Raw genomic sequence first — 23,808 nt, 5'->3', positions numbered from 1 at the left:
GATGAGATAGAACACACTAACCTGAGTGAGTCGCTGAAGTAAATCCCGCTCCCCAGATTTCCAGCATCTGTTCTTTGAACACCGCGGTCTTCAGCTACTTTAGGTAAAAGCAGCCCTCTGAAAGAGAAGGGCAGGATCATGATTTACCAGAAGAAAGGACTCTTCCACACAGCCTTTAAAAAGTGACCAGGGGCTGGAGAGATGGCTCAAAGGTTAAGAGCACTGGCTGTTCTTCCAGAGGTCCCGGGTTCAATTTCCAGCACCCACATGGCAGCTCACAAACTGCCTGTAACTCTACCTCCAGGGGATCTGATACCTCACACAGACATACATGCAAAACACCAATGTACATAAATAAAATAAATCATTAAGAAAAAAAAAATCAGTGACCAACAGCAAATTCACCTGTCTTTACAAACCTCAGGTCAGAGTTCAGCTGGCCCTGCATACCTGCAGTCATCCAGCCATGGATTTAAAATATTCAGAAAAAAATTAATCTGTACTGAACATGAAGATTTTTCATGTCATTAATTTTAAACCATACTTCCTCGCAACAGCTTTCATAGCATTCACACTGTATCAGACACGATTAAACCATACAGATCTAATTTAAAGTACATGGGAAAAAGCACTTCTGTTCTATGCAGATTCTACACCATTTTATATAAGACCCTTGAGCACTGGAGGTTTCGGCATCTGAGAAAGTTCTGGCAGTAACTCCATAGATCCCAAACACGACTGTAATCTCCCAGAACAGCACATGCCATCAGCTTGTTACAGCTATGGTTGTTTCTCCAACACTGACTTGACCACATAGGCTCCTTGGCCATGGCTCCTGCCTCCTCCAGGCAAGACCCCAGAGTAAGCCAGCCCAATGCTGACTGATTCTCTCCACTGCTCGGGATCTTATACAGGTTCCCACTGGACTTCAAACATTCAGCATTCTCTCAGAATGAAAACATGGCCTTCTCTACACAGACAGGTCAAGGCAGGCTTCTGTTCTTGATTACAGAAATAGCAATTGTTTGAATTTTGTACCAGAAGATTGAATAGATTTTATAAGATGGCTTTTGGGATTTTGTCCTATAAAGACAATTTTCTATACAATTAACTAATTTGTTTTTCTAGCACTTGGGATTGAACCCAGGATCTCACTCATGCTAGGCAAACACTCTACCACTAAGCCACATCCCCAGCCCTGGACCTGGAGTTTCTTCTTCTTCTTCTTCTTCTTCTTCTTCTTCTTCTTCTTCTTCTTCTTCTTCTTCTTCTTCTTCTTCTTCTCCTCCTCCTCCTCCTCCTCCTCCTCCTCCTCCTCCTCCTCCTCCTCCTCCTTCTCCTCCTCCTCCTTCTTCTTCCTCCTTCTCCTCCTCCTTCTCCTTCTCCTTCTCCTCCTCCTTCTCCTCCTCCTTCTCCTCCTTCTCCTTCTCCTCCTCCTCCTCCTCCTCCTCCTCTTTCTCCTTCTTCTCCTTCTTCTTCCTCTTCTTTTTAGACAGAGTCTTACTAGGTAACCCTGGGAGACCTGAAACTTGCTATATAGACCAAGTTGGCTTTGAACTCACAGAGATCTGCCGGTCTCTGCCTCCAGGATGCTGGGATTATTGCATCACCCAGGTGGTACCTTTCAATTTTCCTAGGTGCTTGATTAAGGGACCAAAATATACTCATAATTCCCCTTGCCCCTGTAACTTCAGACTCTCCTCCAATATTAAGAAATTATTCAGCCGGGCGTGGTGGCGCACGCCTTTAATCCCAGCACTCGGGAGGCAGAGCCAGGCGGATCTTTGTGAGTTCGAGGCCAGCCTGGGCTACCAAGTGAGCTCCAGGAAAGGCGCAAAGCTACACAGAGAAACCCTGTCTCGAAAAAACCAAAAAAAAAAAAAAAAAAAAAAAAAGAAATTATTCAAAGCAACCAGAAAACTAAGGTTGTGATTTGGATAAATAACTCACATTCCCTGGACACTCTGACTGTGAAATGTAGACTAGCTCTTTTTTATATGAGGTCATTGTGAAGGAGCAATTTATTGTTTTGGTTTTTGGGGTGTGTGTATGTGTGTGTGTGTGTGTGTGTGTGTGTGTGTGTGTGTTCATTTGCAGTTTTGTTTTTTGAGCCAGGGTCTTGGTACATAGCCCTGGCTTACTGTGGAACAATCTTTGTACACTGTAAATACGTATTACTCTCATTGGTTAATAAAGAGCTGACTGGCCTATAGCTGGGCAGGAAGAGATTGGGTGGGAGAGCCTGACTGGGAGGACGCTGGGAAGAAGAAGGGGGAGGTCTGAGGAGTCTCTAGGAGATGTAGAGGAAGCAGGAAGGACATGAACATGCCCTACTGAGATAAGGTACCAAACAACATGGTAGAACATAGATAAAATTTGGGTTAATTTAAAATGTAAAAGTTACCTAGTAACAAGCCTGAGCTATTGGCCAAGCATTTATAATTAATATTAAGTCTCCATGCATTTATTTGGGAGCAGCTGCTGGGACAGGAAAATTCCGCCCACACTGGCTGGCCTTGAATTCATTCTGTAGCCAAGGCTGGGACTGAACTAGATGCAATCATCCTGCCTCAGCCTGTTGAATGCACCATGCCCAAATTTTAAGGAGCAATTTATACCTATGTAGAACACTTAAAAAAAAACTCACAAATATATAATAGATAATCACAAATAAAAAATTTAAGTAAAATATAATTTTCTGTATGTATAGATTTGTTGCTTTTAACTAAAAAGCCCATGTGATTTATTTACTTTGGTATTGTTTAGAGTCAAAGACACACAATTTAGACAAAAGTAGACAAGAAAGGGGAATATTTCACATTCATGAGTCTGAAAACTAAAAACTACAGATGGCATGTCTTACCGGGACAAGATTCCAAGAATGTTCCGTACACGAGATCCATGAAATAAGGGCTGCACATTGCCCACTTTGCTTAAAAACTCTGCGGCTTCATTCACTCTGCCAACTCTAAATATCTGCAAGACATCTACTGGACTTCCACTGGAAGAATTAGAAGAAAAACCTTGAGGTCATACAGTTAGAAGAAAAGTAAAAAATTATTAAGTGAAATCTCAAGAAAACTCAGGTGTCCATGGTTCAGCAGTTAAAGGTGCTTGCCAGTAAGTCTGATGGTCTCCAGAGCCCACATGGTGGGAGGGGAGAGCCAACCCTGACAAACTATCCTCTGATCTTCAAGAGCACACTGTGTCAAGTGCATGTATTCACACACACACACACACACACACACACACACACACACACACACACACACATGTTTTGCTTTCTGTTGCTATGATCAACACCATGACTCAAGGCAAGAGGAAAGGGTTTATTGTTTTCGTTTTGTTTGGATGATAGGTTCTAGTCTATCACTAAAGGAAGCCAAGGCAGGAACTCAAGCAGGAAACCTAGAGGCAGGAACTGGAGCAGAGACCACAGAGAAATGCTGCTTACTGGTTTGATCCCCATGGCCTGCTTTCTTATACAACCCAGGACCACATGTCTAGGGCTGCCACTATCCACAGTGGGCTGGGCCATCCATACCAATCATTAATCAAGAAAATGTCCCAGAGACTTGCCTACAGGTCAGTCTGATGGAGGCAGCTCCTCAACTGAGGTCCCCTCCTTCCAGATGACTCTAATTTATGTCAAGATGACAGAGACGGGCCTGGCAGGCAGAGAGAATAGATAGGAGGAGAAATCTAGGAGGAGAGAGCAAGGAGCCAAAGAAGGAGGAGGACTCCAGGGGCCAGCCACCCAGCTACACAACCAGCAATGGAGTAAGAAACCAAGAAAGGTATACAGGAATAGAAAAAGAAAAGCCCAGGGGCAAAAGGGAGATGGGATAATTGAAAGTTAAAAAAAGCTGGCAAGAAACAAGCCAAGCTAAGGCTGGACATTTACAATTAAGAATAAGCCTCCGTGTGTGATTTATTTGGAAGCTGGGTGGCAGGCCTCCCAAAAGAACAAAAACAAACAACAACACAACACTGTTACAGATCCCAAGAGACTTGCTTTGTGCTTACCCGTGATTGCTCTGCAACAGTTCTTTTCTAACCCTGGAAAATTCTTCAGTATTCTGTTCAACATGTTCAATTTTGCATCTCAAAGCTCGGTATTTGGCAAGAGATGGTGGGTTGGGTTTGGATAAGTTAGTTTCACAAACATTCACCATGTCTCTTATTAGCTGTGGGTAGAAGTGGTACAGAGATGTTAGAGATACCACATATCAAAGTTAATATCTAGATTATATTAATAATTTCCACAAAGATAAAAATTAGTTTTTTTTCCACAAAGTTTTTGATTAACATTTGGTATTGGTAGTATACTAAACTGAAGAAATGCTGGGCACAAAGCTGGGTGTGGCTCACATCTGTAACCTTAGCACTTGGGGAGAGGCAGGAGGATTGCCATGAGTTCAAGGCTGGCCTAGGTTAAGTTCCAGGCCAGCCCAAGTTGCAGTGTAAGACTGTTCTCAAAAGTAAAAATAAAGTTTCTAAAAATCAGAAGGCTTGGTACAATGCCAGTTTTCCTGGCTACTTGGGAGACTGAGGCAGGATTACTTGAGCCCAGGAGTTGAAGGCTAGTCTGGGATGCATACAGAAATCCCCATCTCAAATACAGATAGATGATAGATAAATGGTAGATAGATAGACAGATAGATAGATGATAGATGGTAGATAGATAGATAGATAGATAGATAGATAGATAGATAGATGTTAGATTGATGATGGATATAGAAGATAGATGGATAGATGATAGATAGATAGATAGATAGATAGATAGATAGATGATAGATGAGATAAATGAGAAAGAATTGTCTCACTGATAGCACAGTACAACTGTACATTAGCAGAGTACTTTAAATTATTTACTTTTCCTATTGCTGTGTCAAAATGCCCAACAAAGGCAACTCAAGGATGGAAGGCTTGCTTTGGTTCTTGTTTTGGGGAGGACACAGCCTGTCGTGGCAGAGAAAGCCTGGTGGCAGGATTGTGAGGCTCTTGCCGGTCACTCTGTCTGCAGACAGGAAGCAGAGTGAGATGGAACGCTTGTGTCGGTACACTTGCTCCTTTTCTTCAGTCGTGGACCCAGCCCATGGGCTGCTGCTGCCCACATTCAGGGTGAATCCTCCCTCCTCAGTCACACAATTCTGGAAACGTCCTCACAGATATGTCGAGAAGTGTGACTCCAAATCTCAACAAATTGATATCAAGAGTGCACACAATCATCACACGCATCACGTTTTGTTTTTTTATTGTTTTTTTTTTTTTTTTTACTTTTTTTTTGAGACAGGGTCTCTCTACATAGCCCTGCTGTCCTAGAACTCACTATGTAGACCAGGTTGGTCTAGACCTCAAAGAGCTCCACCTGCCTCTGCCTCCTGAGTGCTGGGATCAAAGGTGCGTGTCACCTTGACATGCATCATGTTTAAAAGATTTGTTTGTTTATTTTATATGTATAAATATTTTGTCTGTATGTAGATATGTGTACTATGCACATGCCTGGTGCTGGTGGAAGTCAGAAGAGGACATGGGATCCCCTGGAACTGAAGTTAGGGATGGCTGTGAGCCACCACGTGGGTGCCAGGAACCGAAACTGGGTCTTACAAGTCAACAAGCGCTCTTAATCACCCAGCTATCTCTCCAGCTCCTCCCCTTTTTTTTCTCCCCTGAGACATGGTCTCATGTATCGCAGGCTGGCCTCAGATTTGCTATGTAGTTGAGACTGCCCTTGAACTCCTGATCCTTCTGCCTCTGCCTCCCTTGAGTGCTGGGATCACAGATGTGCACCACCATGCCTGGCTTTATTCACCATATATATATATTTATTATTATTATTATTACTATCATTATTATCATTGTTGTTGTTGATATTATTATTATTATATTTTTGTTTGTTTTTTGAGACAGAGTCTTTCTAAGTAGCTCTGGATATCCTTGAACTTACTCTGTAGACCAGGCTGGCCCCAAATTCACAGAGATCTGCCTGTCTCTGCCTCCTGAGTGCTGGGATTAAAGGCGTGCACCATCACACACAGTTTTATTTTATTTTTTAAAGACTTATTTGTTTTATTTTTATCTGTATGAGTATTTTGCCCACATGCATGAGTGTATACCACACACAAGTCTGGTGCCCACAGATACCAGAATATGACTGAGTCCCCTAAAACTGCAGTTAAAGATGGTTGTGAGCCACCGTGTGGGTGCTGGGAACTGAATTCAGATGCCCTGAAAGAGTGGCCAGTGCCCTTCACCACTGGGCAATCTTCCCAGCCCCAATTCACCATAATTTAAAGACATGACCCTGCGACACATTTAAACTGAATTCTGTATTCCAGGGGCATACCTGACAAAGGTCCTCTTTCTGAGCTAACAACCTCAGGTCAATTTCTTCTGATGCCGGGTGCTTGTGAGGAATCAGTCGGTAGAAATCGGCCATCATCTTTTGCAGTTGCTCTGCTGTGTCTCCCTTCTTCAGAGCTGATTTTACGAGAAGGAGAATTCCCTCTGCTTTACTCACCTGCAAACGGAAAAGCAAATATGACTATAAAAAATTTAAATCCTGATAATCATAGAAGAGACATGCATAAAAATACCTAAAATAGCTGCTGGAGACATTAGATGTATGAGTTTTCTGCTGGAGACATTGGATGTATGAGTTTTCTATAGATTGCTGACTCTGCTACAGTTTGGGCCTTTTTTTTTTGTTGTTGTTGTTTTTTGTTTTTTTTTTTTGTTTTTTTTTTTTTTTTTGGTTTTTCGAGACAGGGTTTCTCTGTGTAGCTTTGCGCCTTTCCTGGAGCTCACTTGGTAGCCCAGGCTGGCCTCGAACTCACAGAGATCCGCCTGGCTCTGCCTCCCGAGTGCTGACAGTTTGGGCCTTTTGAAAAACAGAATATCTTTTATGAACTCTTTCACAGTTTCAATCCTGTTAGCTTGGGTCTTAACTGTTTTTCTAAGGCCCGTGTTTCAAAGCTTAGGCCTAGGGAGGTGCTTCAAGGAAGTGGGGGGACCTTTAGAGGAGGAGCCTAGTGGAACCCTAGTCCACTCTTTCCTTTGGTCCCTTGGCCTTGAACCGAGTGGGTTCTGCATCACTATACACTCCTGATATGATGCGCTGCCTCATCAGAAGCCCAAAACAGCAGGGTCAATCCATCACAGCCAGAGATCTACTAAACTGTCAGCCATAAAAAAATCTCCCCTTTATAAACAGATTGTCCCTGGTATTTCTTCATAGTGACAGAAAACTGACTAACACAGCCTCCAAAACAAGTGCTGACCTTAAGGTATGGCTCAGCTGTGAATGATGCTAAGAAGGGAGATGCCTGCAAAACTGGTCTCAGCTTAACTGTGGGGAACAACCAGGGGCTCTTCGCTTCTTTCTTTTTAAGAACAATTTTTAATTTATCCTTGGACAGTCTTATACATGTATGCAGTTGGATCACTCCTCCTCTCATCCTCTCCTGTTCCTTCTGGATCCTTCTTCTTCTCAACACGTCCCCCTGGTACACAAACATCTTCCTAAAAATGACCCACCGAGTTCACTTAGGGTCGCTTGCGTTTGTTCAAGTGCAGGGTTATTCTCCGGATCGTGGGCAACTTATCCGTGGCCACACCTCTGAGGAAAAACGCAGCATCGTGTACTACACATATGTGAACACGAACAGACAGGAACACAAAGGCACCGGTAGGAGACTTGCTTTTTTCATAGAGAAACCTAGAGCGATGTCAACATCGAACCAGGGCCGTGTTCCTAATTATGCGAGTGCATTAGGAACTGGACAGCAGGAAATCCGTTTCTCCCTGAAACAATCAGTTTCATCTCACAGGGAGGGCTGCCTGCACTATCTTTGTGTGACTACTCATTCGGAAGAGTTGGGTCATTGGGAATATCTTCTGTCAATCGTGTGTTTTTTCAATCACTGTTATACATAATGGAAAAGAGAATAGCATGTCCCGGTGTGCTAGAAGCAAGTCTGCCTTTCCTAAGACAGAGAGAAGGTGAAAGGCTGAAGGAGTTGTTTCCATGTAGGTCAGGATCTGGGTATCTAAGTGGGGGCACTACCACTCTGTTCCTTGGCATCATGCTTAGGCCCATATTGACCATCACTGAGAACTGACATGACAGGGACATCTGGTTCTCTTGATGCTCCCTTTCTTCAGAGAATGAGGAAAGAACAGTGGACTTCAGAGTAAACCAACCAGCGCGTGACTGTCAGCACTGGCGTTTACACCAGTCCACCAGGAGGTAGGTTCCATTCAATGACACGCCTGACTTACGTCATTCAGGCTTATGCTGTTCACTGGCTTGAGAAGTGTGTGTTCCAGGTGTCCTAGAGCTTCTGCCCAGACCATCTCCACCAAACGGCTCACCTCCTGGCTCAGAGTGCCTGAACTTATGACCTCCTCCAAAAGCAACTGAAACAACAGAGCGACAAAGAATTACCACACACACACACACACACACACACACACACACACACACACACACACACACACAAAGTCCTCGTGAGCACTCTGTGTAAGACGGACACAGGAGCTGGCTGTGGGTCAATAGTCAAGTCCTTGCCTGGTGTATCCGAGACCCTGGGCTCCACTTCCAACCTCACAAACAACAACCAGCAAAACAACAGTATTGACCCGGAAACGAAGGAAAAACGGCAGTGCCCATGGCGCCCGCTCCCATAGCCAGAGACTATGACTGGAAACGGCTTGAGAGCCCCTCAAGGCTCGTATGCTGGCGGCTGGGTCCCCACTGTGGAGCAGTGGGGTAGCAGACCCTTTAAGAGGTGGAGACCGGTGGAAGGTACGCAGAACCCAGGGCAGAGCTTCAGAGTACACGATGCTTTTCTTGAGGGAGGAGCTTTGCTCTCCATGGTATTTTTGTTGTTTTTGTTTTTGTTTTGTTTTGTTTCAAGACAGGGTTTCTCTGTGAAACAGTCCTGGCTGTCCTGGAACTCACTCTGTAGACCAGGCTGGCCTTGAGTTCTCTGCCTCCCAAGTGCTGGGATTAAAAGCGTGTTCCACCGCTGCTGGGCTTGCTCTCCAGGGTATTATGTAGACGAGGGGCCTTCCACAGGATGCCAGAGCCATGGGGTTTAAACCTTCAGGTCACTAGATTGTGAGCCAGGTGACTGCTTGATAAGGCTTTTAGCCTCATGTGTCTTGTGGCAGCAATACAAACATCCTGGATCCCAGGCCACTGGTACAGCCAGGCCTCCTGTCCCCACTGGGCTCCTGCTCCCCACCCCTTGCTGCCACACACTCCCGTTGGAGGGCCCCCACTACCACCTTTCTCCTGTGTTCCTCTTGTCCTTTCCTTTACTCTGTGAGGTGTAGGCCTATCAGTGGCATTAAACACATGCAGTAAGAGTTAAGGAGCTTGGAGTCATAGCCCCAAACACAGTGAAATCTTTCCAAGATGTGGGAGTTTGTTGCTGAGATAAACAATAATCTTGTGGCTCGTCCCACATCCCAACCAGGGGTCATGTCTTCCTTTAAGTTTATTTTTAATTTTTAATTAGCTTCCCTTCTCCTCTGCCTGTTTTTTTTTTTTTTTTTTTTTTTTTTTTTTTTTTTTTTTTTTTTTTTTTTTTTTTTTAAATAAAGACAGTATTTCTGTCTGGCGGTGGTGGCGCACGCCTTTAATCCCAGCACTCAGGAGGCAGAGGCAGGTGGATCTTTGTGAGTTCGAGGCCAGCCTGGTCTACAGAGCGAGATCCAGGAAAGGCACAAAGCTACAGAGAGAAACCCTGTCTCAAAAAACAAAACAAAACAACAACAACAACAAAAAAAAACAGACAGACAAAAAAAAAAATGAAGTCAAAACTAGAGAGATGGGTCAGTGGTTAAGAGCCGTGGCTACCCTTCCAGAGGGCCTGGGTTTGACTCCCAGCACCCGCATGCCAGCTCATAACCTTCTGTAACTCCAGTTCCAGAGGACATGATGCCCTCTTCTGGCCTCTGTCAGTGCATGTAGTGCACAGACAGGCACACAGGCGAAACATCCATACACATAAAATAACTAAAACATATATTCAAGTTATTGGGTAAGGTGGCACATGCCTTTAACCCTAGCAATCAGGAAGCAGAGGCAGATGAATCTGAGTTTAAGGCCAGCCTGGTCTATATCATAAGTTCTAAGCCTGCCAGACTTACATGGTAAGATCCTACATTAAAAAATAAATAAATAAATAAATCAGCTGGGTATGGTGACCATCTAAAAATCTCAGCACTGAGAAGGCTGAGGCAGGAGGTTTGTTTGAGTTTGATACCATCCTGGACTAAAGAGTTAGGAGTATCTAAAATAACAAACCAGTCCGAAAAGCACACCCTCCCTCCCAGCTCAGCCAAGGCTTGAGGACACAATCCCCTCAAGCTAGCTTACCGCTTGCAGCTTTTCAGATGCTAACTGTGTCGCTTCAGCCGTGAAGTGGTCTTGGAGCAGAAATCCTCGGCTCTTCAGGTCCTCAATGTAACGCTCATAATATTCACTGGCACCTTCAGAAGTTTGCTTTCCGGCGCTCTCTCTTCTAGTCTGGGAATTACAGTGAACAGAAGGGACACAGGGACTTATGAACACACTCATCCTCAGTGAACACCTACACTCTGCTTTCCTTCCTTCCTTCCTTCCTTCCTTCCTTCCTTCCTTCCTTCCTTCCTTCCTTCCTTCCTCCCTCCCTCCCTCCCTCCCTCCCTCCCTCCCTCCCTCCCTTCCTTCCTTCCTTCCTTGCTTCCTTTTTTTTTTTTAACCTATTAGGACACTGTATTGAAACAATATTTGCACCTTGCTTTTCTTTTTCTTTTTTTTTTTTTTTTTTTTTTTTTTTTTTAAGATTTATTTATTTATTATGTATACAGAAGAGGACACCAGATCTCATTACAGATGGTTGTGAGCCACCATGTGGGTGCTGGGAATTGAACTCAGGACCTCTGGAAGAGCAGTCAGTGCTCTTAACCTCTGAGCCATCTCTCCAGCCCGCACCTTGCTTTTCTTAAAGCATTATCATGTTGGTTGGAATGAAATGCCTCCCACCAGCTGACCTCAGTGCTTGGTGCCTCGTGGACAGGTGTTTTTGGAGGAGGCTTAGAGGTGTGGCCTTGCATGGAGGCGGGGCAGGTTTGTTTCAAGTTTCAAAAGTCACAGGGCTCATTCCTACTTCCCTTTCTGCTTTCTGTGAGAGGCGGCAGCTCTCAGCTTGCCTTCCAGCTGCCATGCCCGCCCGCTGCCACACTTCCCTGCCATGATATGATAAAACCCTTATTCCCCGGAACCGAAAGTCCAAATCAACCCTTCCATCTCTAAGTTGCCTTGGTCATGATGTTTTGAATCACAGCAACAGAAAAGGGACACTAAAATTGTTCAGTTTTCACAAAGATAGCCTTAAAGGTGGAGTCGTGGGAGCAAAAGCCCGAGTGGGCGGAGCAGAGAGAAAAGACTCCTTGTGGGGACACATTCATTCAAGTGCTCGTTCAGAGCCTGTGGTTGAATGAACTTGGAAGACTGGCATTCCACTCCTTTTTGGAAATGTGGAAAGTCCATCAAGGATAGGGAAGAAAAGGAAAACTACCCTGTAAAGGATGGCCCAGCAGGGGACAGGCATCGGTCCAGACAAAGTGAGCCCCCAGTGAGGAAAAGGGCAGGAAAGCTCCGGTCCGGGCCAATGATGTGAAAGGCACAGGCTTCTCCTCAGCCAAGACTGCACTCACATGGGGCATTTTCTATTCTTCTGCTTTTTTAAAATTTTATGTATGAGTGCTCTATCTGCATGTATGCCTTTGTGCCAGAAGAGGGCATCAGATCCCACTATAGATGGTTGTGAGCCACCATGTGGTTGCTGGGAATTGAACTCAGGACCTCTGGAAGAACAGTTGGTGCTCTTAACCACTGAGCCATCTCTCCAGCCCTCTGTTCTTCTGGGAAACCCACCCCATTTCTGAGCAACTCAGCTTACACTGACCCCCAATGATGGAGGAAGATTGGGAGTCCTGGTGTCCCCTAGAGGTTGGCTAATCCTGACTCTGAGGTGCACAGCTCCAGACGGATGTCACACTCACCAGACTGTTCACTGTGCGGTGGGTGTCTCTGAAACCTGTAGAAATGGGGTATACTCCCAGGTCACTCCATTTAAAAGGTAGAGGCTAGGGTTTGGATCTCAGTTGTCCCAGGGCCCAAGAGAACCACACGGGCCTCATACTTGCTAGGCAAGGCTTCTGCTGCTGAGCAATGGCCCTGCCCTTAAAGCTTTTCTTTTAATTGTTAGACATGGTGCTGGGAGCCAAACTCCTCCGGATAAGAAGCAAGCACGTGGCCTCGGAGCCATCTCTCTGGTGTCTGCCTTTTCTAAGTTAATTCTTTCAGGTATTTCGTTAAGTGATGGAGAGTGGCCCAGGGATGGAATTTTTTGGAGATTTCTCCTAAGATGGCTTCATGAGGCAGGGCAAGCCTCTTCTACAGAACATCTCTCACTACTGCTTAGGTGAGGCTTACTCCTGGCAGGTGGACCCCTCAGCCAGCCTCTGCTGGAGGGCGTGGACATGAGCTTGCTAAGGCTGGTAGGCAACAGGGTGCACCAGTATGGTCTACGCAGCATTACTCTTCTTTCTTAAAGATATAACACAGACCATTGTGGTTTTTTTTTTTTTTTTTTTTGAATTACTTTTTATCCAAATAACAAAATAACCACATATTTTGGGGCAGAAGATTAAATATCTCCTACTTGGATACACCTGACCCTGGATTAAGGTTCTAGCTCTGTTTCCATGGAAACCCTATTAAAGGCAGCTATAAGGCTGGTGCAGTAATGTAGGCTTGCAATCCCAACATTTGAGAGGTTGAGGTAAGAGTGAGATCCGTCTCAAAATGCAAACCTTCTACCCCTCCCAAAACAGTCGTAATTGTAGTGACTTCGCTGGTAAATCTGTACCGAGATGAGGACTTCAGTGAGTGTGTGGTGGAAACCAAAGCTTTGGACTTTCTTGAGAGTAATTCATAGAACAGAGTGCATCTCCAGGGTTACCTGGAACCTGTGCTATGAGAGATATGAGCTCCTGAGGGTCAGGGCTTCTCAGATGGTCCCATTTGATGTGTGTGTCTTTACTCCTGAGTGACATCTGGGCTAGGGGCCAGATGAGAAGCTTCCAGAGCCTGTGTGGACTTGTGTGCGGGCCTTTCTCACTGAAGAATGGACTCTGTGCCCTGCCAGCTGTGTTTTGGCCACAGTAGATCTGCACGGCTGAACATCTATGTAAGAAGGCTCCCCAGTGGGCGATGCTTGGTGCATACTGTATTTAATCTTTGGGTGTGTGTTCTGGATCTATTTTTATTTCAGAATTGTTTTAGACACAGCTGGGCTCCTGACTTGACAGTGAACTAGGACAAAGGTTATGGCTTCTGTGAAGCCTTCCTTGTGATTTCCAGCATTCTATGACCATGAGCCCTGAGTATTTCACATGTACAGCAGTGTCAGGACTGTCACCAGTCGGTCCCAGGGATGCACCAGTTGTGAGGCAGGTGTGGTTCATGCCAGTAATGGTAACACTTGTGGGGGCTACTGAAGGAGGAGGGCCATGTTTGAAGCAAGCCTGGAATACAGAGTGAGACCCTTTGTCTCATTTTTAAAGGTGGGGGTTGAGGGGAGAAGGAACAAAGGAGGAAAAGGTAGAAGAGGAGAAGGACAGATGGAGGAGGAGGGGGGAATGATGGACTAGGAGGATCTCTGCTGTCTTTTCATCTTTGATGTTCAGCCTCCAGCACAGGGAGAAACAGATTCTGTTGCTTAAGCCACCCAGGCACATTCTGTTCACTTCTGCAGCCCCAGCTGACTATGCCCCAGATAAGGAGAAAACGTTCAGCATGGTGGTTGGTGGCTTGAGCAAACTAGAAACGGGAAGAGTCAAGACACAGGACTCTGACTCACCTGCGCGCTGCCGGCCAGGAAGTGTGCCGATATCACAAAGGGGCAGTGCCCTGGGTCCCAGGAGCACTGCAACTCTACCACCACGATCTCCTGGCCTCCGTCCACTCCCACCTGCAAGACAGGGTACATTTCAGAAGCAGAGCTATGGGAACTAGCCACACTCCACATCGGAAAAGGCTGCCTAATGTGCCGGAGCAATGCATGCTCATTGGGAGAAGTATATTAGAAAACACAAAAGTATCCAGAGAGTAAAAGTCACCTGAAACCCTATCACAGCAATAGAATCACTGTCAGTACTTTGGTATAGTTTTCTAGTGTATTTATATGTCACTTTTCACATTATAGAGGGAAATATCCTTTTAAATTTATATTTTATTCCAACATCTAAAAAGTGTTTGAAGGCAGGCAAGTGTTGATTTTAATTTGTGTGACTCTGTCAGTAAAGTCTTCTGTTTTCCTTTAAAGCAAAAGGAACAATTCAACATGGCATAAATATTTGGCGTCAAATCTATCTTTTCCAAATATGAGAAACAGTTAATAATAGGGTAGAGGTTTATTTCTAATGCCAGATTGATGCTTTATATTGTTTAATATCTGTTGTAAGTGGCTAGATTGTAGCTCGGTTGGGAGAGTGCTTGATTAGCATGCCTGGAACTCGGGTTTGATCTCAGACACTACACAAACTGCATGGTGCAAACTTATAATCCCAGCTCTTGGGAGGTGGAGGCACAGGGATCAGGAGTTCAAAGTCATTTTTCACTATGTAGCAAGTTCAAGGCCAGCCTGGGATACATGCGATCCTGTCTCAAAAAACAAACAAGATATATTATGAGCATGAATTACCTTCATTAAGAACACTAAAAAATATCTTTTTCTTCTTTAAAATCTATTTAGTTTTTGGGTTTTATTTGAGAGGGGGTTTCATTGTGTGGCTGGGGGCTGTCCTTGAACTCATAACCCTCTGGCTTGGCGGCCTAAGTGTTGGGATTATAGGCGTGAGCTACGACACCAGGCAAAATTAAACAGACATTTTCTTTCTTTCTCTCTTTCTCTCTCTTTCTTTCTTTCTTTCTTTCTTTCTTTCTTTCTTTCTTTCTTTCTTTCTTTCTTTCTTTCTTTCTTTCTTTCTTTCTTTCTTTCTTTCTTTGTTTCCTTTGGTTTTTTCAGACAGGGTTTCTCTATGTAGCCCTGGCTGTCCTGGATCTTGCTCTGTAGATTAGGCTGGCCTCGAACTCACAGAGATCCACTTGCCTCTGCCTCCCAGTGCTGGGATTAAAGGCGTGTACCACCACCTCCCAGCAAACAAATATTTTCTAAGTAGTAAAAACCAACTCATGTTACAGGAAATATGATATTTAGAATATGAACAACTTTTCAAAACAATGAGAAAATCATCAAAAATGAAATGTTTTCAGAAATTATTCAGTTTCTTTTCTCTAAGTAGATAGAAATCAGACTCTTACCTTTTCCAAGATGTTATATTTCACAACTTCAAAGTCTTCAAGAAAATGAGGAATCTCAACATTCTCTGCAGAAACCCTGAAATTGGTATAATTAAACATTTAAAATTGAAGTGGAACTTTGGACCATGCAGAATCTCCCAACAGATCCCCTAATTCTTTATGATGTACGTAATAAGTCCCCGGGGCTTCTTTAAGTAGTCTAGAAATAGTTAAACAATTATGAAAAATGAGCTGGATTCATCCTCTGCATAACTAATTTACTAGTTATTATTTTCTGATTTTACATATTTGTGGGTGGAGTGTGATCATTTAACCTGTGCATTCAGTGAGGGATGATCAGGGAAATCTCCATCCTCCTCTTCTGAAGCACTAATGCCCAGAACCTTGAGTGCACAGGGAGTCGAGGACAGGCTACAGAAGCAGACACAAAAACCACGGCCACCTTCCCTGGTCACCACGTCCTGGGGCTCTGACTCTTAGCAGTGGTTTTCTGGGCTACATCAAGTCCTTTTATAATATAAAGGAGTCCCGTGTATCACCTGTTCTTTGCTTGTTCGTTTTGGTTTTTGGTTTTTTTGAGACCGGGTCCCCATAGGTAGCTCAGCCCTGCCTCAGCCTTCCAAGTGCTGGTAACAGGCAGGCATCACCACCCTGAGCATATTTGTATTTTTAATACTATGATTGAAGTTTACAAAATATTTTGCTTACTGAGTGACTTGGGTGTTCTCACTTTCTGGGATGTTGTCCAAAGACACATCTTCTGTTTCCACCTCTAGAAATAAAAGGAAAACTTGTTGACTGTTAAGACTTATAATTAACTGTGAAACTAATTGCTAGAATTATTAAGTTCTTTTGTTTGTTTGTTTTGTTTCTTCAAGACAGGGTTTCCCTATGTAGCCCAGGCTGTCAGTGAACTCACTCTATAGACCAGACTGGTCTTGAACTCAGATCTACCTGCCTCTGCCTCCCGAGTGCTGGGATTAAAGGTGTGCACCACCACCACCACCACCACCACCACCACCACCACCACCACCCGACCTTGTTATGATTCTTAAATAGGGATATTTGCTCTATAATTCCCCTCCCCGTTCAGTGTTCTGGGGACTCAAACTCAGGGCCTTATGCATGCTAGGTAAACGGTCTATTGCTGAGCCACACTCTCAGCCTCAGTTCTGTTTTGTTTCTTGGGTTTTTGGATACTTTTAGTTGAAGGTTTCACCCTGTTGTCTGAGCTGGCCATGAACTCCGAGGCTCCAGTGATCATCCTTACCATCTTACCAGCCCAGCAACCACTTTCTTAACACAAAGATTATTGTACCCCAGGTTAAAATTATACACAGGCCTGGGAATGGCGTAGATAGTAAAGCACTTTGGAGGCATGAGGACCCGAGTTTTATCCCCAGCCCCTAAGCAAGATTGAGAACGGCAGGGCAATCTAGGAATCCCAGTGCTGGGGAGTAGGACACAGAGGGACACCTGGGGCTCCCCCACAAGCCATCTTAGATAATTAGTGAGTCCACACCAGTGGGAGACCCTATCTGAAAGGAGATGGACAGCATCCCAAAGGACAATACCCATGCTTGTCCTCTGGTCTCCACAGGTACCCCATGGGGCATACATTTACACACATATACAAAATAAAGAAATGAAACCATAATGATTTTTAAAGAAAATTACACATCAAATATTCTGAGACCATCAGGGTTTTTTAGTCATTTTGAGTCTGACCTCACTAGACTTCACATTGAAAAATCTATATCTGTTGCTAAGCTGGCCTTTTATCCTTTGGGATTTTATTTCCTGTTTCTGTGGTAAAATGAAGCATAATTATTTTGTAGTATTCCTGGACGATTTCCTTTTCCTCATAACATTGCTGACATGTCCAAATGTCTACCATGGCATCTAAAATCATTAAATGCTTGGTAGGACAAACTCACCAGCACAGCTCCTTCCACTTGGCGGTGGCATTGTAGCCAGTGACTTGGGATCATAATCCTTCACATCCAATAGTCTCCTCTCTTTGACAGAGTCCCAGATGAAATCTGGGTTTGCAATCTGGACATCATTCTTTTGGATGGAGTTCAGTTGACGCCGACTCAGGACGACGTCAGCATTGTCTAAAATTACATGTGTGCACTAAGGAAAAACAATAAGTTCATTATACAGCAGCAAAACCAAAATTTAACCACACACACACACACACACACACACACACACACACACACACACACGCCAATAGGTTACAGGGATTCTTCCGTTTCTACTTCCCACTTTACTGTAGGAGCTCAGGGATCACAGACCATGTTTCTTCATTTCCTTAGGGTCTGGGGGTCCAAACTCAGATCTTTACGATGGTGTGGCAAACCCTTTGCCCACTGAACCATCATCACCCCAGTCTCCATTTTTTTTAAATATAGTGTGATAAAGAGTACATGCATATTGTAGAAATCTATAAAGTAATAATAGGGACCTGCTAGCCCTCCCCCATTGCTCCAGTGCCTCCCCCAGAGGTACTGCTGTGATTTGCTCCTCATAGATCTTTCCAGAGCTTTTCTTTGCAGACAAGGGGTATAGCTGAACAATGGTAGCATGCTTTCATACTATCTAAGCTTGCTTTTCCACTTAAAAAAGTTTATCTTGGGGTTGGTGAGGTGGCTCAGAGGTTAAGAGCACTGACTGCTCTTCCAGAGGTCCTGAGTTCAACTCCTAGCAACCACATGCTGGCTCATAACCATCTATAATGAGATCTGGCGCCCTCTTCTGGTCATATATGCAGAAGGAACACTGTAAGCATAATAAAAAATCAAAAAATAAGTTTATCTTCAAATTCATCCTTAGGTATATGCAGATGTTTACTTATTGTTATGTCTGATTGTATTTTTCCTTTTAAGGCAGTCTTGTGTAGCCCAGCCTCTTCTGGAACTTGATCCTCCCACCTCAGCCTTTCAAGGGCTGAGATTCCAGATGTGAGCCACCACATCTGGCTTTGTGTCTCCTTTATCACTGCTGCCATGCACACTTCAAACATGTATATACATTGGTAACAATAAATAAATAAAACTCTGAAAGGTCTCATACACAGTATGTGAGAGTTTCCCAAACAGCAGAGACCATGGGCAGCTCTTTACCCAGAAGACAGCTTATTTATTACTTGTCCTTCCTCCCCTCCCCTCCCCTCCCCTCCCCTCCCCTCCCTTCCCCTCCTCTTTCTTCCTTTTCTTCCTTCCTTCCTTCCTTCCTTCCTTCCTTCCTTCCTTCCTTCCTTCCTTCCTTCCTTTCTTTCTTTCTTTCTTTCTTTCTCTTTCTTTCTTTCTTTCCTTCCTTCCTTCCTTCCTTTCTTTCCTTTCTTTCTTTGAGACAGGGTTTCTTTGTGTAACTGCCCTGGCTGTCCTGGAACTTGCTCTGTAGACCATGCTGGCCTTGAACTCAGAGATCCACCTGCCTCTGGCTCCCAAGTGCTGGGATTAAAGGTGTGCACCACCACTGCCTGGCTTACTTATTACTTTTCTTTTTTCTTTTTTCTTGTTTTTGTTTTTTTGAGACATGGTTTCTCTGTGTAGTTTTGGTGCCTGTCCTAGATCTCACTCTGTAGCCCAGGCTGGCCTCGAACTCAGAGATCTGCCTGGCTCTGCCTCCTGAATGCTGAGATTAAAGGCCTGCACCACCGCCTCTCAGTTTACTTACTACTTTTAAGTGGATTATCTGTCCACCCATGGAAATGGTGAGGCTGGGAAGTCAGGAAGCCATGTGATGGAAGCATGTACAACTCTGCCTGAATTGGAGGCAAGTGGGGATATTCTCTTTGTGGTATCCTGATGGAATTGAACTTGCCTCCTAGGGTAGATGAGGCTCTCTATGGCTAGTACCTGGGATGGACCCGGGGAGAGGCAGCCAGGGTCAGACCTATCAACAGAGGAAAGAGGAAAAGACAGGGCCAGCAATTCTGGGACATAATGCCTTTAAACTTCCATTTTGTCTTCTTAAAAAAGGGGAAATTGCCTTAACATTTTTAAGATAGCATCCCCTTGTGAAACTGTATCTGAATGCTTAGGCCTTCAGTTCACCTCTTGAAAAGCAGTAGCTTTCCTTCAGCTCTTATGAGATAAGCTCCTGCTGAAAGGACTAACTAGTTCACACTACACTTCGGCCCCCAGTGGTCAGGCCTGCACCAACCCGCTGGCCAGTGACACAGAGTGCCTTTTGCAAGCAGGTACAATATGACTTTTCTCTTTTAAGAACAGGTGTGGCGCCGGGCGGTGGTGCCGCAAGTCTTTAGTCCCAGCACTCGGGAGGCAGAGACAGGCGGATCTCTGAGTTCAAGGCCAACCTGGTCTACAGAGCAAGATCCAGGACAGGCACCAAAATACCACAGAGAAACCCTGTCTTGAAAAAAAAAAACAAAAAACCAAGAACAGGTGTGGCTGGTCTGAAATTCTATTTACATCTTTGGCTAAACCCGAATGATAGCAGATTCACAGGACAGGGAATTCCCAATGTTAGGAAACTCCCAGAGCAGGAGACTGGGCTGGGTCCTCTGGCATCCTCGGCTTCTTCTGGTCCATCCCCCAGGGGACCATGGCCCAGGGTCTCTGTTGCTAGTCTTCTCTGCTTCCTCTCTAATGAGCCGTGTTCGCTGAAAGTTCATATTAATCAGAGAGTAATCAGTGAGATTTGGAAATACCTGAGGATTTAATAAAAAGGAAAACTTTCCACCATTTTCTTTAATATCAGCTTGCAGCTTTTTCTTCTGTTGACGAGGTAAGTGTTTGACTTTCAAGCAGAATATACAATTTGCAAAGATTCCCAAAGTCATCCTGAAAGAAAAGACATTTTTGAGTCATAGGCTTCTGCTTGTTGTGGTAATTACTTGATCTTTAAGTTTCATACACGTGTATATTATACATGGAACACACTCCCTTTCATATCTCCACCCCCTTTCACTCCTGTTGGTCTTTTCTGTCCTCCTAGACAGTTTTTCTTCGATATACTACATAGATACACATACATACTACATAGATACACATACATACTACATAGATACACATACATACTACATAGATACACATACATACTACATAGATACACATACATGTGTGGTCTTAGATGTTTATATGAAATTCACCAAGCACAAAGGAGAGAAAGCATATTTGTCTTTCTGTGATTGCTTTAATCTACTTGTATCCATTTTTCTGCAAACAACATGATTTTGTTCTTCTTCATTGCTGAAAAAAATTCGATTTTGTATGTACATCACATTTTCCTTATCTGTTCCTGTTGTTGGACACCTAGGTTGGTTCCATAATTTAACTATTGTGAATAAACACTGATGTGCAAATGTCTCTGTGATATGTCAACTTGTTTTCTTGAGATACTGTTTTATGTAGTCACTTTGGAGCCCCCTGATTCCACCTCTAAAGTGCTGGGATTACAGGCATGAGCCACTATAGACAGTTTATATGGCACTTGAGGTTGAAACCAGGGCATGCTAGGCAAGCATTCCAGCAATCAGCTGCATCTCCAGCTTAATTACAGATTTGGACACTTTATCCCCATTTCACAGAGGAGGAACGGTGCCCAAAGTCACATGACTCAGTATAAAAATCTAGTTTCAGCCTTCATAACCCTCCACCCCTGCCCCATGTTCCTGTGCAGAACTTCCCATCTTTCCAGAGAATGTGACTCACTGCTTTCTGAGTGAGTCAGATTTGAATGGAGGCAGACTACAACCTTTTCCTTGGGAAAGTGAATTACATGTGGGTGTGTAATATGCGGCAGAATCTGACCACTGCACAGACGCTCTTGTTGGCCTGGGTATTCTCCCACAATTCATCTCTTCTGGTTGACGCTTGAGCTGTGCCATAAACACTCAATCAAGTGTTCCAGCAAGATGGGCAGCTCAGCCCACTCCTCACAAGCAGCTACAGGGCAGTGTAGAGGTTCAGAGGACCGCATGGTGTGGCCTTTGGGGAGCAGAGCTGGGGCACATTAATCTTGTATATCATTGTAGCTCTGAGATAACGGAGCCAATGCCATGTTTGCATTATCAGCGCAACGATGGACCAACCATTAGCTTTTCCTCCACTGTGGACCAGAGTCTCATTATCAGGATCCTCCCTCAGAAAGGCAACAAAACTAGAGTGAAAAGGTAAAGAGAGGCAGAGGGCAAAGGCACCTGCCACTAAGCCTGAACTCTACATGCACACATACATGGAAAAGAGAATGAAACAAATACAAACCAAACAGACATCACAAGGAAGGGTGACTTGTGGTGATATACCCGTGTACCCTAATAAAATTTGCCTGAAGATCAGAGGACAGAACAAGCCACTAGATCAGACATAGAGGCCAGGCAGTGGTGGCACACACATTTAATCCTAGCACTCAGGAGGCAGAGATCCAGATCTCTGTGAGTTCAAAGCCATCTTGGACTACAAGAAAGCCATCTTGGACTACAAGAGATTGACTTAGTCTGGGAGAGAAAACAGAGCCAGGCAGTGGTGACACACATCGTTAATCCCAGCACTTGAGATCTCATGCCTTTGCTTGGAAGCACGCAGGCATGCACGCACGCACGCACACACGCACGCACGCACGCACGCACGCACGTACGCACGCACGCACGCCTGCCTTTAGTCCCAGGAAGTGATGTCAGGGCGGAGAAGGGTGTATATGGAGCGAGCAGACAGGAACTGAAGGCTTTTCCGCAGAAGCCTCCCTTTCGGCTAGAAGGTTCTTTCAGCTCTCTCCGCTGGAGCTCTTTCAGGCTGAGGAGCCGGTGAGGGAATGAAAGACCCCCGCTCCATTATGAGGACATGGGGCTTTGGGCCAATGAAATGCCCCCCCCCCATAACTTAGCCTAAGAAACGCCATTCTAAAGGAATCAGAAAAACAGGAGTTCACAGCCATAGCCAGCCACCCGGCCTTGACAGAGATAGCTATGGCCAGCCTTGAGAGAGATAACTGTGGTCGGCGGCCTTGAGAGAAAGACAGTTGAGTCGAATCAGGATATTTTATGGCTGGCCCCCTGGCCTTGAGGAATAAGCAGCTGGCCTGGACAAGGCCAAATCAGCCACACACATACGACCCCAAGTTCACCCTGGCCTTCTTTGAAACAACCAATAGGGACCCTGTAACTATGCTTCTCGCTTCTGTAACCGCGCCTCTGCCCCTGGGATCCCATAAAAAGTCCCCCTTGCCCTAGGAAAGCGCGCAAGTCCTCCGAGAGACTTGGCCCCAGGTACCTGTGCACCTAATAAACCCTCTTGCTTTTGCATCTGATCTGTGGTTTCGGTGTGTTCCTTGGGTTTGGGGTCTCTCCCGGAGGAAGATCTCAGCCGGAGGTCTTTCAGGAAGAGGTGGTGGCTGTGGCTCGCTCTGCTTCTCTGATCTTTCAGCTTTCACCCCAATACCAGGCTCCGGGTTCTTTATTAAAAGACATTTGTGTTCCAGTGACTAGCCTGGGAGGGGACTTCAGACAGCCTGTAGGAGAGGGCAGGACCCGTGCAGAGAAAACACCACCGTAGTCTCAGAGACCTCCGCGAGCTCACAGTTGTTGTGTGTTCTGTCTTTTTTTTTTTTTTTCAGCTCCAGGATTATAAATGTTCCTTATTTTCACAGTGCTGAGGATAGAACCTGAGGGCCTGAAACATCTGTAACCAAGCTACATCCCTAGTCCCCTTTGTAGGGCTCCTTTGTTTGCTCTTCAGATATTTTCCCATTAAAAAATGTTTTAAAAATGTTTATTTTTAATATTTTTAATTGTGTATGTGTGTTCATTGGGTGGGGTGTGTACATATGAGTGCAGGTGCCCTTGGAGACCAGGGATGTTACATTCAACTGCAACTGAAATTACAGGCATTGTGAGCCAGCCAGGGGTCAGTGATGCCGGGAACTTAAATCGGGTCCTTTGTAAGGGTATGTACTCTTAACTGCTAAGCCATTCTCCAGTCCCCTAAGAAGCGTTTCTTATGAGTATATCTTAATTGCTCATTATAATGGGTGTTGTTATGACATTTTTTCTAAGTTATACATACACGCACACGCACACGCGCACACACATATAATTTTTGAGACAGTTTTTTATGTAGCCCTGGTTGGCCTGGTACACATTTTGTAACCCAGTCTTGAACCTGCAACAATACTTTTGCCTCAGCCTCTGTGTCCTGGGATTATAGCTGCTCAAGCCTTAGCTTTTAAGGAGTCACTTTTCAGTGAGCATCCCTGACAGTGATCTTAGAGAAATGACTCTCCATCAAATGGTGTCACATCTTGTTCCCTGCCCCCTTCCCTGCCTCCTGCCATGAATCAGGGAGCCTGGCGGCGGGCTCTTCCTGTGTACCTTCCACCCTACAAAAAGTATAAAAAGAAGCCACGCCGGGTGGTGGTGGCGCACGCCTTTAATCCCAGCACTCAGAGGCAGAGGC

General features: G+C 44.8%; 1 protein-coding gene across 5 annotated transcripts in view; it reads right to left on the bottom strand.

Annotated features, from left to right (window-relative positions):
- Positions 1-23,808, bottom strand: part of Parp4 (poly(ADP-ribose) polymerase family member 4) — a 119,116-nt gene that overhangs the window by 66,721 nt on the left and 28,587 nt on the right. For all 5 annotated transcript variants that reach the window (XM_076545056.1, XM_076545060.1, XM_076545059.1 and 2 more), the window contains exons 2-12: positions 20,067-20,199; positions 17,323-17,521; positions 16,094-16,157; positions 15,386-15,461; positions 13,923-14,033; positions 10,391-10,540; positions 8,284-8,421; positions 6,350-6,523; positions 4,027-4,187; positions 2,864-3,001; positions 22-117 (exon numbers count right to left, since the gene is read on the bottom strand). In XM_076545056.1, the coding sequence (XP_076401171.1) occupies positions 22-117; positions 2,864-3,001; positions 4,027-4,187; positions 6,350-6,523; positions 8,284-8,421; positions 10,391-10,540; positions 13,923-14,033; positions 15,386-15,461; positions 16,094-16,157; positions 17,323-17,521; positions 20,067-20,198 (1,439 nt within the window). In that variant the 5' untranslated portion in view covers position 20,199. The remainder of the gene's footprint in view (positions 1-21; positions 118-2,863; positions 3,002-4,026; positions 4,188-6,349; positions 6,524-8,283; positions 8,422-10,390; positions 10,541-13,922; positions 14,034-15,385; positions 15,462-16,093; positions 16,158-17,322; positions 17,522-20,066; positions 20,200-23,808) is intronic.

The sequence above is a fragment of the Peromyscus maniculatus genome, chromosome 9 (assembly GCF_049852395.1).
Source record: "Peromyscus maniculatus bairdii isolate BWxNUB_F1_BW_parent chromosome 9, HU_Pman_BW_mat_3.1, whole genome shotgun sequence".
Lineage (NCBI taxonomy): Eukaryota > Metazoa > Chordata > Mammalia > Rodentia > Cricetidae > Peromyscus > Peromyscus maniculatus.
The sequence above is the reverse complement of the archived record's forward strand: the minus strand, read 5'-3'. Positions and strand labels throughout refer to the sequence as shown.